This window comes from Taudactylus pleione, unplaced genomic scaffold, assembly GCF_031769625.1.
Source record: "Taudactylus pleione unplaced genomic scaffold, aTauple2 ptg000977l, whole genome shotgun sequence".
Classification (NCBI taxonomy): domain Eukaryota; kingdom Metazoa; phylum Chordata; class Amphibia; order Anura; family Myobatrachidae; genus Taudactylus; species Taudactylus pleione.
This window is the reverse complement of record NW_028285378.1, coordinates 2,969,118-2,985,646: the sequence shown is the minus strand read 5'-3', so window position 1 is coordinate 2,985,646 and position 16,529 is coordinate 2,969,118. Positions and strand designations below refer to the sequence as shown.

General features: G+C 42.0%; 1 protein-coding gene and 1 pseudogene across 3 annotated transcripts in view; one reads left to right on the top strand and one right to left on the bottom strand.

Moving 5' to 3' along the window:
* The window catches only part of MYLK (myosin light chain kinase), an 807,913-nt gene that overhangs the window by 553,607 nt on the left and 237,777 nt on the right, over positions 1-16,529 (top strand). The window contains exon 14 of one of the 3 annotated variants that reach the window (XM_088460742.1): positions 1,742-1,979. In XM_088460742.1, the coding sequence (XP_088316868.1) occupies positions 1,742-1,979 (238 nt within the window). Of the gene's footprint in view, positions 1-1,741; positions 1,980-11,290; positions 11,493-13,133; positions 13,182-16,529 lie in introns of those variants that run through there. The other 2 variants (XM_088460740.1, XM_088460741.1) reach the window with 2 other exon arrangements.
* LOC148454582 (5S ribosomal RNA) lies at positions 14,769-14,886 on the bottom strand (annotated as a pseudogene).

The following is a 16,529-nucleotide window of genomic DNA, read 5'->3' as shown; positions in this document are numbered from 1 at the left end:
GATTTAATTTGATGGTAATTACATCCAAATCAGGTGAATGGTGTAGGAATTACAACGGTTTCTATATGTGCCTCCCACTTTTTAAGGGGCCAAAAGTAATGGGACAAACTAAACAATCCTAAATCTAACTTTCACTTTTTAATACTTTGTTGCAAATCCTTTGCAGGCAATTACAGCCTGAAGTCTGGAAAGCATAGACAACACCAGACGCTGGGTTTCATCCCTGGTGATGCTCTGCCAGGCCTCTACTGCAAATGTCTTCAGTTCCTGCTTGTTCTTGGGGCATTTTCCCTTCAGTTTTGTCTTCATCAAGTGAAATGCATGCTCAATCGGATTCAGGTCAGGGGATTGACTTGGCCATTGCATAACATTCCACTTTTTAGCCTTAAACTCTTTGGTTGCTTTTGCATTGTCCATCTGCACTGTGAATCACCGTCCAATGAGTTCTGAAGCATTTGACTGAATATGAGCATATATTGCCCAAAACACTTCAGAATTCATTCTGCTGCTTTTGTCAACAGTCACATCATCAATAAATACAAGGGAGCCAGTTCCATTGGCAGCCATACATGCCCACGCCATGACACTACCACCACCATGCTTCACTGATGAGGTGGTATGTTTTGGATCATGAGCAGTTCCTTTCCTTCTCCATACTCTTTTCCCATCGCTCTGGTACAAGTTGATCTTTGTCTCATCTGTCCATAGGATGTTGTTCCAGAACTGTAATGTCTTTTTTAGATGTTGTTTGGCAAACTCTAATCTGCTCTTCCTGTTTTTGTGGCTCACCAATGGTTTACATCTTGTGGTAAACCCTCCATATTCACTCTTGTGAAGTCTTCTCTTGATTGTTGACTTTGACACATATACACCTACCTCCTGGAGAGTGTTCTTGATTTGACCAACTGTTGTAAAGGGGTTTTTCTTCACCAGGGAAATAATTCTTCTGTCATCCACCACAGTTGTTTTCCGTGGTCTTCCGGGTCTTTTGGTGTTGCTGAGCTCTCCGATGCGTTCTTTCTTTTTAAGAATGTTCCAAACAGTTGATTTGGCCACACCTAATGTTTTTGCTATCTCTCTGATGGGTTTGTTTTGATTTTTTAGCCTAATGATGGCTTGCTTGACTGATAGTGACAGCTCTTTGGATTTCATATTGAGAATCGGCAGCAAGTGATTCCAAATGCAAATGTGACACCTAGAATCAACTCCAGACCTTTTACCTGCTTAATTGATAATGAAATAATGAGGGAATAGCCCACACCTGTCCATGAAATAGCTTTTGAGTTGATAGTGCCATTACTTTTGGCCCCTTAAAAAGTGGGAGGCACATATAGAAACCGTTGTACAGTAATTCCTACACCGTTCACCTGATTTGGATGTAATTACCCTCAAATTAAATCTGAAAGGCTGCAGTTAATGCACATCTTGTTTGTTTCATTTCAAAGCCATTGTGGTGGTGAATAGAGGCCAAAATATGAAAATTCTGTCAATGTCCCAATATTTATGCACCTGACTGTAACTCCATTTGTTGCTCGGTTTCATATTTTTATTATGAAACAAATTAAATTATGAAATATACTAGTGAGTACTGTGAAGTCTTTATTGTAGTTTTGCTGTAGAAATGACAATAAGTTACTCTGCAACAACTTGGCTATGTAATTGTCTTTGCTATACATAGATTTTATTGCTATAGAAAATGTAGACATTTTGTTATTTTTATGAATTCTTACTTGTGTTTTAGAGCCACAGGAGGGGATCCAGCCATGGTTTATCAGCAAACCTAAACCTATGCTGGCTACACCTGGGCAAAATGCCCTCATTTCCTGTGCGATCTCCGGAGACCCCTTCCCCAAGGTGCAGTGGCTTAAGGATGGACGTGAGCTAAGTGGTTTTGAGGTTCTGCAAAATGAAGACATCTTCACATTGATTCTGAGGAATGTTCAAGAGGGAGATACTGGGCTGTATCAGATCAAGCTCAAGTAAGATCTACTGTATGATCATATATGTTGCTCTAATGCAGGGGTCTTCAAACTTGGCCCTCCAGATGCTGTGGAACTACACATCCCAGCATGCACTGCACATAGTTTTAGCATGCTGTTAAATCAAAAAGGTGGCAGTGCATGCTGGGATGTGTAGTTCCACAGCAGCTGGAGGGCCAAGTTTGAAGACCCCTGCTCTAATGTATATTATGAATATACACTTGTGAGTACCATTATTATTCTTTCTGCACATACAGGAAGAACAGCTAGTGACAATATTAATTTGACAAAAAATAAAAGTGGTTGCTTTTGTAGAATATTGTATGAACCCAACACAATAAATACTGACTTTCAAAACCCTACATAACAAGGTACCAGAAGCAGCTTCTGATTGCTTAATGCCACGCTCGCTTTCTGCGATCAGTAGATGAAGGACTACTAGCAGTACCTAGAATCTCCCTTTATGCATTTGGGGGTCCAGTTTTTAGCTGTGGGGCTCAGACTTCATGGAACTCGCTTCCCCGCACAGTTCGAGAGACCTCCGCTCAAGAATCATTCAAAACAAGACTCAAGACTCACCTGTTTACTCAAGCATTTCACTAATGTCCCTTTAGCTAAAAAAAAATAAAAATACAACCCAAATGCTTAGTTCTCTTTTCTGTTAAGCTTATTTTAGTTTCTTGTGTTTTTTTTTATTACAGTAAAGCACTTTGAGTCCTATTGGGATAACTATTATTATTATTATATATCCTATTGTATTTAGCTTTTAATTGCTGCTACTCTTAACATGAGTAGATTGTCTTTGGGGTAAAATACAATTACAGTTTCTTTTATAATTATTTCAAGCAAAGAATTAGGTCCCAGGACCCTAGCAGTGAATTGCAGTTTACTTTCTTACTCAGCATAATTCATTACAGCTTTTAATTACCTTTTTGCCATTATGGTTTGTACCGGTTTATGTTACTAATGTTCTATCCTTTCCATGACTGGTGTGGAACTTTACTGTCACATAGAGTTACAAATGCCGAGAAGTCCAGCTTCACATATTCCTCCCTGATTCACCAGATATGTGGGGTGTTTTATACTTCTACACCTTGTCTTGTACAGCAGTAACCACATACTATGGATACAGGGGCTGCAAGAAGCACTTTACTAAATAAACAAGATAGGTAAAGAGATATTCACCCAGGGAGTGCAATTAATACATTTATTAAAATATACAATTAAACATATAATAATTAAATACAGAGAGCAAAATACACATAAATAAATAAATAAAATCTGTATACAGTCAGGTCCATAAATATTGGAACATTGACAGAATTTTCATATTTTGACCTCTATTCACCACCACAATGGCTTTGAAATGAAACAAACAAGATGTGCTTTAACTGCAGACTTTCAGATTTAATTTGAGGGTACTTACATCCAAATCAGGTGAACGGTGTAGGAATTAGAACGGTTTCTATATGTGCCTCACACTTTTTAAGGGGCCAAAAGTAATGGGACGATCAACTCAAAAGCTATTTCATGGACAGGTGTGGGCTATTCCCTCGTTATTTCATTATCAATTAAGCAGGTAAAAGGTCTGGAGTTGATTCTAGGTGTGACATTTCCATTTGGAATCAGTTGCTGTCGACTCTCAATATGAGATCCAAAGAGCTGTCAGTATCAGTGAAGCAAGCCATCATTAGGCTAAAAAATCAAAACAAACCCATCAGAGCGATAGCAAAAACATTAGGTGTGGCCAAATCAACTGTTTGGAACATTCTTAAAAAGAAAGAACGCATCAGAGAGCTCAGCAACACCAAAAGACCCGGAAGACCACGGAAAACAACTGTGGTGGATGACAGAAGAATTATTTCCCTGGTGAAGAAAAACCCCTTCACAACAGTTGGCCAAATCAAGAACACTCTCCAGGAGGTAGGTGTATATGTGTCAAAGTCAACAATCAAGAGAAAACTTCACAAGAGTGAATATAGAGGGCTCACCACAAGATGTAAACCATTGGTGAGCCACAAAAACAGGAAGAGCAGATTAGAGTTTGCCAAACAACATCTAAAAAAGCCATTACAGTTCTGGAACAACATCCTATGGACAGATGAGACAAAGATCAACTTGTACCAGAGTGATGGGAAGAGAAGAGTATGGAGAAGGAAAGGAACTGCTCATGATCCAAAACATACCACCTCATCAGTGAAGCATGGTGGTGGTAGTGTCATGGTGTGGGCATGTATGGCTGCCAATGGAACTGGTTCCCTTGTATTTATTGATGATGTGACTGCTGACAAAAGCAGCAGAATTAATTCTGAAGTGTTTCGGGCAATATTATATGCTCATATTCAGTCAAATGCTTCAGAACTCATTTGAAGGCGCTTCACAGTGCAGATGGACAATGACCCGAAGCATACTGCAAAAGCAACCAAAGAGTTTTTTAAGGCTAAAAAGTGGAATGTTATGCAATGGCCAAGTCAATCCCCTGACCTGAATCCGATTGAGCATGCATTTCACTTGATGAAGACAAAACTGAAGGGAAAATGCCCCAAGAACAAGCAGGAACTGAAGACATTTGCAGTAGAGGCCTGGCAGAGCATCACCAGGGATGAAACCCAGCGTCTGGTGATGTCTATGCGTTCCAGACTTCAGGCTGTGATTGCCTGCAAAGGTTTTGCAACAAAGTATTAAAAAGTGAAAGTTAGATTTAGGATTGTTTAGTTTGTCCCATTACTTTTGGCCCCTTAAAAAGTGGGAGGCACATATAGAAACTGTTGTAATTCTTACACCGTTCACCTGATTTGGATGAAATTACCCTCAAATTAAATCTGAAAGTCTGCAGTTAAAGCACATCTTGTTTGTTTCATTTCAAAGCCATTGTGGTGGTGAATAGAGGCCAAAATATGAAAATTCTGTCAATGTCCCAATATTTATGGACCTGACTGTATCTCCGGGAAGCTTAGTTGATGAAAATATATATATATAAACATAAGTCCATAAAGTGAACGGTGAGTAAAGCACCTATATCCTTAATTTCACTTTGCTGTTGGGAACAAGAAATTTGTCATACTGCCGAAAGTTCAAACTGACCAGTACAAGGTGCAAAGTGCTGTATTGTAAACAAACTTGTTAAAATGTCCCGTAGCACTTGGTGGAAAGTAGAGGGAGGTAGCTTGACTTCACTGTAATTATAGTCTCTATGCTATGTTCGACCTCCAAATTATAGGCTGTCAGTACGGGGAGAGAGAGTGGCTGACCACATGCATAGTGGACCCGGTACTAATCTCAACCTCATGCAATCTCGTATAATGCAATCAGCTGGAAAGAGGGGAGGGGTGATCAGATCCTCTCTTACCCTCCTTTTAGAAGCAGGCATTCTCATATTATGTAGGCACTGCTATTGGGGGGAGAGAAGAGGCCAGGTCACTGCCGGCCGATGTTCCCGCAGATTATTCGATGATGCGTTGCACAACACAGTTTGGATAAAGTAATGCAGCAGGAGGCTCCTGCTGCATTACCATAGCTGCAAGGACGGAATTGCAAAGCTACTTTCATGCAGCTTTGCAATTTCGTTCATTACTGAATCAGGCCTTAGATAGAATGAATGCATTTTTGAAAAAGCTCTTTAGTGGGTTTTATCAAAAAGGAATACACATACAATCAGACATGTGTAAGTCCAGAGCAAGGGTATGAATACTATCCAAGATGGGGAAAACAAAATGCATCCTTACTAAATGAGTTGGGAACAAGCTAAAGACGAGATAGCATATAAATATAAGGAACAGCTTTAACCATGTTCGAAGAGTACTAAAAGGTGGATGGCCAGTGCATAGAGCTTCATAATATCCCATATGAGAACCAACCAACACTAAATTAGATGCATTTGCATAAGGCAAGGAGAAGTACAGCCATAGCCAAAAGTTTTGAGAATGACACAAGTATTGGTTTTTACAGTCTGCTGCTTTAGTTTTTATGATGGCAGAATGTCATGAAGAGTGATCAGATGAATTGGAATTAATTACAAAGTTCCTCTTTGCCATGACAATGAACTTAGGGCCTGATTCAGACCCACTCGCTAAGCTGCGATCGCACGCAACCGGGTGATTGTCGTTAACCGCACATGCGTATGCATCGCAGTGCGCATGCGTGTACCCGCACTGATTCAGATGCACTTATTCAGACCATACTTGCCTACCCTCCCGATTTGGTCGGGAGCCTCACGAAAATCGGATGCCGCTCCCGACTTCCCTATCCCCCCGCAATTACATGTAAAACCTCCGCAGCGGGGGGAGCGGTGACGCAATTCACACGGAATCGCGTCATTTTGGCACCGCCCTGCTTCACACTGCCTGTAATATCGGCAGTGCTTAGCGAGGGCAGGACCAAAATGACGCGCTCGTGGGGCTTCGCCCCCTACCCCGCCTGCAAACACTTGTCGTCTGGCTGTCCCCGCCCCCATTTGCTGGCCACACCCGCCCCAGTTATGCAGATCTGGCTGCTCCCTCCCGGAAGGGGCAGCCAGATAGCCGGCAAGTATGATTCAGACCCTGCGTGAACAAGGACTGATTCAGACCCACTCGCTAAGCTGCGATCACACGCAACCGGGCAATTGTTGTTAACTGCGAATGTGTATGCGTCGCAGTGCGCATGCGTGAACCCACCACTGCGATGAGGAAACAATAGCTCTCAAGCATGCTTCCAGAACGGTAGTTTGAGTGACAGAACGGGGCATCAGTGGGTGGTGGCTGGGGCAAGTCTGTGTAAACGGGGTGTGCTTGCACTAGCACAGGCGTGGCTGGGTGTTTTTACACCAACTTATGGGCGTACATAATTAAACTGGATCGTCACTGTACACGTCACCTGGCTCTTTTTCTCTCTGCAGCACTCGCAGTGCTAGGGGTAGCCTGGGGTCTACCGCAAGCAATACGTTTGCAGTCGATGGTTCTCTTCGCTACCGATGGGTGCATACACACATAATAGAGTAGCAGGTGCCGCTCATTGCATTGAATGATTGCTGTCTAGATGTGTTATTTTGTCCAATCCAATTATATTTCTAATTACTTTGATTGTTTATCATTGTGATGTGTTTACAGGTACCAAATACATTTTACTGGCCCAACAATGTACAGCAAGTTTATACAAATACATTCCAAATTGCGTAATTAAAGTGTAAAATTGTAAACTCTGGAATAGTTGTCTCTTAATTTTTTTTTATTGTGCTCCCTTCATGCTGTTGTGGAACTGCACATCCCAGCATGCCATTCCAGAGTAAATACATGCCTTAATAGCAATACTGTGGCAGCCCATGCTTGTATGTGTGGACTTCAATAGCAGCTGTAGAGGCCCTTTTATTTTTTGTAAATTTAATTTTCAAATGCATATTAAAAATACAACTCACATACTTTGTTTGAAATTGAAAAAATTGTTTATTTTTTTTAGGTTACAATAAATTTAACTGAAAATTATGGGTTATAAAAATAAAAATTTTTGAAAATATCAATATAGAAACTCAAAAAGTGAATAGTGTAAAATACAGAATATTCTGGACGAATTTGGAATGGGTTCATACTTGCAAATGTGGGATGTGACTTTTGTGCCATCACCAAATGTACCTCCTTCACCTCCTACAAATCATAAATCATCTCCAAATATGTCTGGCACATATGATGGCAAGATACAAGGACAAAATATTCCTTGTATGGTTTCCAGAGGCACTAACCAGATCTCATCTTTGGGCAAAAAGTTCCAGAAAGTTTGTGGAAAAATCTGGGGGGAAATATTCCAAGAAAATCAATCTTTGCACTTTCGCTTTGCAGACGACTCCGGAGATCTCAATTTCTGGACCGTCGTGTACCCTGCTTGGAGCTCGTTCCAGCCAGAACACGGCACTGGTCCACCTCACTCACACCTTGTCTTGGGCCAGTAAGTTGGCCTTTCATCTCCCTGATATCTTGGCTAATTGTCATTAGAATGGAGGTTTGCGCCACCATGCTGGCCTGGACTGCCTAAATGGCTGCAGCTTGGCGTTCCACTGCCACCTTAAGGCCATTGATAACTTCGCCAAGGGTGGCAGTGGTGGATGGGGGAGGCGCAGTTGATGGAGGTTGTGCCCTCCCCCCATCCGACTGCAGCCTTTGATCCATGACAGGTCCTTTGAAAATTAACAAGTAAAAATTAGTTTTTGGACTTTACAAATAAATAGACAGTTACAAAGACAGGTGTATGCAAATATTTACCAGACACAGCATGTTGGGCATCTTGTCTAGGCACCAGATGAAGTAAGTTGCCATCGAACAATAAGCTCCATTCTAAGGACCCCAAGATTTGTAGATCTCTTTGGGTCAAAGCCAAGATGTCAGGGAGGGGACCCCCTGGCCCATTTGGGTGTTGGATCCGTAAATTGATCTTTCTCCGGCGTCGGCTGCAAAGGTCACTCCATCTAATAACAATTTTTATTTTAATATTTTTGACAAAAAAATATCTTGCTATGTCACAAATTATATATTTAACATTGGGATTACAACATTGGAATTTCAAATATACTTTGTTTGTCTTATTTAACATTAAATACTACCATTTTTCCAATAGCATTTTAAAATGTTAAGCAAATTTTTTAAAAACATACCTTCTTCTATGGTAATAAACCTCATATTGAGTGGAGTGCTTAAGATTGATGTTCTTGGTTATTTCCACCCAGAACTCTCCACGAACTTCAACTGGAATGTCATGCCCAAGATATAATCTGGTTAGTGCCTCTTGGATGAGGGTATCCGTATCCAAACAAGAAATATTTTGACCTTGTATCCTGCCATCTGAAGCTGAACAAGCCACATCTTGCTATGGGGCAGACATATTTGGAGGTGATGTGTTTGTAGGAGGTGGAGGAGGAACATCTGGTGATGGCACAGGTACACTTTAAAGACCCACATCTGCAAGTGTGTCCTCATCAAGATTTTCTAATGATAGTCCCATTCTAAATTCGTCCAGAAAATCATGCATCTCCTGAAAGCAGTCAGCCATACAGCAGGACTGCAAAAATCCAAAAGCCAAGTGTTGCTATTTATAGGCATATGAGTACACAGGTATAATTGTGCGCCATGCATACGAAGTGCACATGCGCCCAACCGTCACCAACACACGCCTATAAAACCACCCTTACAAGTTACAGTCACTTTCACGAGGAACTGCGGAGTGTTGGGAGTGTACGGAATGCCGCACAGCCATATGCCAGCTGTGGCACAAGGTAAGACATGCTGTATGGATGAAGTTATGTTGAAATAGAATATAACAATAACCAATGTCCTGTGTTCAGCCGCCATTTTTGTGGGGACAGCCAATCAGATCGCATCATAGTTTATATAAAGTATGCCCACTTTAATATTTTTCATTGCCATCATGAGAGCCTCAAGCTTCACCCGCAGGGAGCTGCGGATCATGGCTAATGTCATGGACCGACCCCTGGGGCCCGTGGCCCCATTTGTTACTAATAAAAAAAAGCTACAAGCCTACGTGGAGGTGCAACGTAGGTTGCGCCACATAGGCTGCACACTCACAATCGTGCAATTGGAGAGGCGTTGGTCCGACCTCCGGCGTCGGACTCCTGACCTTCTGGACTGCTTGCGGGCACTTAATTTGCAAAGTAAGTTGATTTGCACTGTGTATGCGTGTGTATGCATTTTTTTTTATTTTTTTCCTGTTATGATATATATGGCTCGTCAACCATTTTGTTTATTTTCAGGTAGCAGCCATTTTGTTTATTTTCAGGTAGCAGCCATTTTGTGTATTTTCATGTAGCGACCATTTTGTTTATTTTCAGGTAGTAGCCTTTTTTAAAAAACATTTGAAATGTAATGTTTGATGGCATTTTATTGGTTAAGAGTGTCTCTTTAAATTTCAGATGCATATTTGGTTACATAAACTGTGTGTGTGTGTATGTTTGTGTGCGTTCTAATATTTTTCAAGTGTTTTTAAAATGTACTGTTTTATTTTAACATTTAAAAAAAAATTCCAGACCAACAAATCTCTAACTCTCTCTCTCTCTCTTTCTCCCTCATCTAATATATAATGGTAATGCCGGTACTCCACAATATAGGCTATACTCGCCTGGGTGCCTTCAAATGGTTAGTGAACAGAGTATATGCGGGGAAAAACAGCGGCACTCATGTGGTACCCAAAACTCGTACTTTGTATTGATTAGAGTGTTGTGCGAGATTATGTCTCGACTCTTACCAGATCCTGAGTCTCTTGGTTCTCGTTCTCGGTTTAGAGAGATAACAAGGAGATGCAGGCACAGATGGTCACCAGTTTAGTTCAAATAAGGAGTTACAATTTATTAATTTCGCAAATTTATACAATGAGAAAAACTCATTCAATCAGTACTTTTACTAATAAATCACACTGTGAACAACAAGGTTTTATTTCACTGGAACACTTAAATGGCTGAGGACTCGTTTTAATGATAAAACAGCTAAGTGGAGATACTGGGGAATTCAAGTAGGTTAATACAACAAGCACATACAATTAAAAGTATATCATATGATATTATAAACAGGAATGAATGTTACCATATATCCAAGATTCACAAAACACTTCTTGATCTAAGTATTCTCAACTCAAATTCTCTAACCACAGGTAAATTACTGCCAGAAATATAATCCAGCGTGTTCGGTAGAGGTGGTGCACGTTAATTTACTTTAGTTGGTTATATAAGCATTGGCTGATGGTATGCTGCAGACCGTTGCCCGGATTAATTTAAATGAAGGGAACATCTAATTTTCTCCAGCTGAAGGTAATCCTGGCTGTTACAGTGTACTCTATACTGACTGAGCAAGCTTGTTTCTGCCTGCAGTGATGCACTAGCTGCATAATAGCTTTACTTATGCTGCTTCTTTTAATGGCTTTACTAAGGAGTATGTCAACGTTTGTGCTGTCTATCTTCACCTGCCTGCATATGTCCTGTAGCAGAAAATCCTTTACAAACTATTGGACTATTCGGGGATACTGCAATAAGGTGAGCAGGTAATTAAAGTCTGACCTGCACTCAGTACATCCAGTCCTTAACTAGTTAAGTTTAGTGTTTTTTTGTCCCTACAGCTGTTCCGTGGGGAGGTGCAGCCAATACTGAATAGAGCCTCTCTATGCTTTTATCACAGCTGCTGCTAAGTGATTGATTAGACCTGTTAGCTGAGATGTAGGGCGATGAATAGAGCTGGGATAAGTAATTTATTACAGACCTTGCTCCGGTGTATCATAAAAGACGTCTGTCAGTGGAGGAGTCACTGCTCTGCCTCCGTTCATGTCCAGTCAACCTCTTATTCCACTGCTTAGTGCTCCCTGGGACGGACCAGTCCTCAGGCTGCCGCCCACAGCCCGCCTTATGGGGAGGAGGGACTGCCTGCTTTGTCACAGCCCTCTGCAGCATGTACTGGAGGAAACTTCCGGCTTTCTGTCCCTGCTACAGCCGTCAGCCGGACTTCATATGATCAGTGCTGCCGCTCATCAGTCACCTCAGGAGTGCAGGTAATCAGCCCACAGACCGGCTCTGCCGCCTCCAATCATTACCTCACACATAGTCCTCCGGTGAGACCCGCTCTCCTCACTTCAGTGGCAGCTCTTGGTTTCTCCGGTAAGCGCAGCGCTGTCCTTGCTGCTCGCTCACCTCTGGCACACACCACCCGGCGGCCCCCGCGGTCCTTTTTTATAACCTAGCGGTCGCGTGCGGGCTCCTTCCCGCTCACCGCACGTGCCTCTCTGCCCTGTGTTCTGTATGTCACCATGGGGACAGTTCCCCCTATGCTGCAGTGGCAGTGACGTGTCTGTAGCCACGAGCCCACAAGTCCTCATAGCTCAAAGAGAGCAGCCTGGTCCAATTTCAACAAAGTTAGGGGGGCGGCCACTCATAAATTATTGGGCAGTTCTCTCAGTCCAGAGGGGGTCTATGGTGCATAAGCCAGCATCCTGTTACTCATAAAACAGAGTAAAATGTGCAGTGTAAATATATAAACTAACATTTTTTTTAACTATTCATACATGAGAAATCAACTCTATATGGTGTACATATATTAATTGATACATTAGACAGTATACACTTTAGGGGTATTACATTCCTCCCCGCTAGAATGATGCATGTCCCATGCATCTGCCTTTCTTAACCAATTTGAGTAAACTGTATTTACATTCATCTCCTTAGATACACTATAACAAGTGTGGCAAGAACAACTTTTAGTTACAAATATCAACAAAACTATACAAGTAACAATTTAGTTTGCAACAGTTACTAGATATACTATTGCTTGTATCTAATGGGTAGAATTCCCTTTGCGTCTCTTCCCTGACTTGTTACAGGCTTGTTTTAGGATTGCGGCTACCTCTTGAGAGCTTATAGTAATATACTCGCAGTCTGGGCGATGCCACTCTGGGAAGAGATACGTCACTTCTTCCTTCGCTGCACTTGTAGTGTTGGTAGGGATGTTAGATTCGGTTTTCAATATGACTGAGTCCATACAGTGGGGTTTAGGAGATCCCAATTCTTCTACTGTGGCTGTGGAAATCACCCTTTCAGTGCCCGTTTCTGGTTCAGTGGCTTTTGAATTTTCCTGATTGCGGTATTTCACTCTAGAATAGATGTCTTCCGCTCCAGGTTCATTCCAGAGTTCTGGTTCTGCAGAAGGTTGTGGTCCAATTACGTTCTGCCGACTCTGAAGTACTGCCTCACATTTTATCTCTTCAGGCTCTTTTCCATATTCATGATATCGGTCATTTTGTTGGTAATTATGTGGAGGACGTCCGTGACGTGACTGATTCCAATAATGCTTGCGATCTGCTGCATATTTACTGCCTTGAACTGGGACACCACCAGGACCAGTTACATTAGCTGCCTGTAGACCTCTCCTCCCGTTCACCACCTCAAACTGAACTCTCTCCATTTCGCAAACTTCGGTGGTACTTTCTTGGGTTGTTCTTTTTTATAGCAGTGTAATGGACAAACACGTCTTCCCTGGTGTCATCCCGGTGGATGAATCCATAGCCACGTCGCACATGGAACCATACGACCTTTCCGGACATTCTTCTTGCAGGGACTGCCTGCTTTGTCACAGCCCTCTGCAGCATGTACTGGAGGAAACTTCCGGCTTTCTGTCCCTGCTACGGACAGAAAGCTGGACTTCATATGATCAGTGCTGCCGCTCATCAGTCACCTCAGGAGTGCAGGTAATCAGCCCACAGACCGGCTCTGCCGCCTCCAATCATTACCTCACACAGTCCTCCGGTAAGACCCGCTCTCCTCACCTCAGTGGCAGCTCTTGGTTTCTCCAGTAAGCGCAGTGCTGTCCTTGCTGCTCGCTCACCTCTGGCACACACTACCCGGCGGCCCCCGCGGTCCTTCTTTTTTATAACCTAGCGGTCGCGTGTGGGCTCCTTCCCGCTCACCGCACGTGCCTCTCTGCCCTGTGTTCTGTATGTCACCATGGGGACAGTTCCCCCTATGCTGCAGTGGCAGTGACGTGTCTGTAGCCACGAGCCCACAAGTCCTCATAGCTCAAAGAGAGCAGCCTGGTCCAATTTCAACAAAGTTAGGGGGGCGGCCACTCATAAATTATTGGGCAGTTCTCTCAGTCCAGAGGGGGTCTATGGTGCATAAGCCAGCATCCTGTTACTCATTACCATAAAACTATTCATACATGAGAAATCAACTCTATATGGTGTACATATATTAATTGATACATTAGACAGTATACACTTTAGGGGTATTACACTCACAGGACTTGAAATAAATAAGACTCACGATTCCAAAGGATCTGCGTCCAACGATTCAGTCAGTGTGACTTTTATCAAGAACAATGGTGAAGAGATGCACAACATACCTAAGTACCCAGTGACATCCCATAATGTCCATGCTTGATTGCCCGGCCGCCCGCCAAGTGAACAACGTCACAGAGGTGGGACCGGCGCATCCATGATGACGCGGCTACTGAGAGCTCCAGGTGCCGCATGTTGGTTTCCATGGCAACACGGCTCTGATTGGAGACCACGTGTGATGACGCAGCTCACACGAGCGTCGGGTGCCACTGTAAATCTCCATGACAACTCAGCTCTGTGTGAGCGCTGCGTGGGGCAGAACAGACCGGCAATATGAGTAACACATTTAAAACAATGCTCAATAAAATAAATAACATGCTGTATAAATGTGTAAACAATCGACACAAGGTCTAAAGGTTATAGATACAATATAGGTAAGTCCACGAAATACACGGAAGTGCGGTGCAATAAATATGGGCAGGACATAATGAAAACAAATAGTGAATAATAAATAATGAATATACAAACATAGAAAGTGCATGAACAAAACCCAGATATGCAGCAGGTGCTGCATACAGAAATAAAATAAACTAGAATAAAGACCAAATAATAAGACATATGCAAGCAGGATAGGAAGCAAGTAGCCCCTTGGATGTGATGCATCCATGGGCAGATGAATGGTAAGTAATGCCCAGAGAATCATGCTGTCAGCCATACATATGTGTGCTGACTAATTCATGTCTAAAAAAACATTAATGTTAGATATGAATATAAATGCTGAAAACAACAAGCAGCAAAAAAGATATCAGGAATGTAAAAGAGCTCAGATGTACAATATAACGGCTGTTGGGAACTGTCATCAGTAAGACTCAAAATTAGCTGGATATATAAGGCAACCAAACAATGCATAGATGGATACTAGGAGAAACATGGGAAAAAGGAAAAAATGGGAATGGGAAAGTGAATGTATTGACTCAAAGTGTAACCATGGATACTGCAATCTTACAGTACCAGGTATTCCGAGGAGGTCTCCCATCCAAGTACTAGCCTGGCCTACACTGCTTAGCTTCAAAGATCGGACGGTATAAGGCATATCCAGTGTAGAATGACTGTAATCCGGGCGTATATAATGCAGAATATAGGTAATGCCCCTTAGGCCTAATTGAGACAAAAAACATCCACAAGGAACAGGAAAAGAGGGATGGAATAACAAAGGGATAATCAGGGAACAATATCAAGAAAGAAGAAAACAACAAAGGCAAGAGCACAATGCATGGCATAGGGTGATGGTATCCAATGGAACGATTGAGGGGTAAAGCATACCCAGTTAGTGGTATTAAAGTGCTGTTGCTCCAGCTAGAGACAGCTCGCACTTTAGTAAAAACATGAGAAAGATAATTGCTCATTAAGTCCAAATGGGGAAACAGTGTTCATTTTATGGATCCAAAAAGTCTCCAATTGGAGAAGTCTTTTCTCTCCCCACCTCTCTTGTTTGGAGGGATGTGGTCAATGACTTTATATACCAAAGTGGATAAAGAATGTTGTAAGTTCTTAATGGCGTGCCACAGGTTGGTCCACATCTTTTCCTTCCAATGCTTGTCTTATTGCAGTACGGTGTTGGGCCATCCGAATGCGGGCTGTACAGGTGGTTTTGCCTATGTAGACAAGTCCACAATGGCAGCGAATCATGTAGATAATGTATTTTGTGGTACAGGACGAGACATGTATAATTGGTATGCGTTTTCCCGAGTGTGGATGTATAACATCAGGACCCGTTTCCAAATACCCACAGGTGGTACAACCCGTACAATAGTAGCATCCCGGTTTTTTGGTTAAGAAATGATCAGTGTTTGAAGGCCCACAACTAACATCGTTGTGGACTAGCCAGTCCTTTAAATTTCGTCCACGTTTATAGCCAATCATGATCTTTGAATTGATTAAAGGTTTGATGGTATTGTCTGTGTTAACAATGGGCCATAAACGTTTGGAGGTGATATTAATAAATTTGCTGGCCACATTGTGTTGATTTACAAATAACATGGTGTTGGTGTTCTTGGATGCGGAGTCGGTTGAACTGGTGGTCTGTTGATTGGACACTAATGCTCTCTGTTTTGCCAGTAGAAGATCCTTTTGTCTGTATCCACGTTGTAAAAATTTTTCAAACATGTTGTCAAATTCAATTATTGGAAAGAAAAGAAAGCTGTGGAGGGTCTAGCAATCCACAAATAGACTCTATAACGAGAGCACACAAACAAACAATACCTCACCTCTATAAAACTTAACCTTTAATGGGTATTATGTATGAAATAAAAGGACTCACAGACACATAAAGCAATTACTATATAAACACATACAAATTGGAACCTGAAGTGTAAAAGGTCACTTCAGTTGTTGTTGTTGCATGATAGGAGAAATATATAAACTTCATTAAAAAATAAAGCATATATCATCATAAAAAATCTGAATATATAATGTAAAAAACACAAGGTTCATCAAAATGAAATAATTAGTCCTCTTGGTGGAACATATGAAGACCACCGTCACTATTGTATCTGTGTATATTGAAGAGATAATTGAAATCAGAAAGTGAAAACAGAGGTAAGTTGGATGTATCCTAAACTGCAACTGGGCTCTACTGTCTTCTCTCATACAGTGTAGAGGAGAGAGGATGAGAGATCTACCAGTGCAAGCATCCCTTGAAAAAAGTCAACAGTGAACCACTGCATCAGACCCAATCTCTGCTGTTGGTTATTATACAGT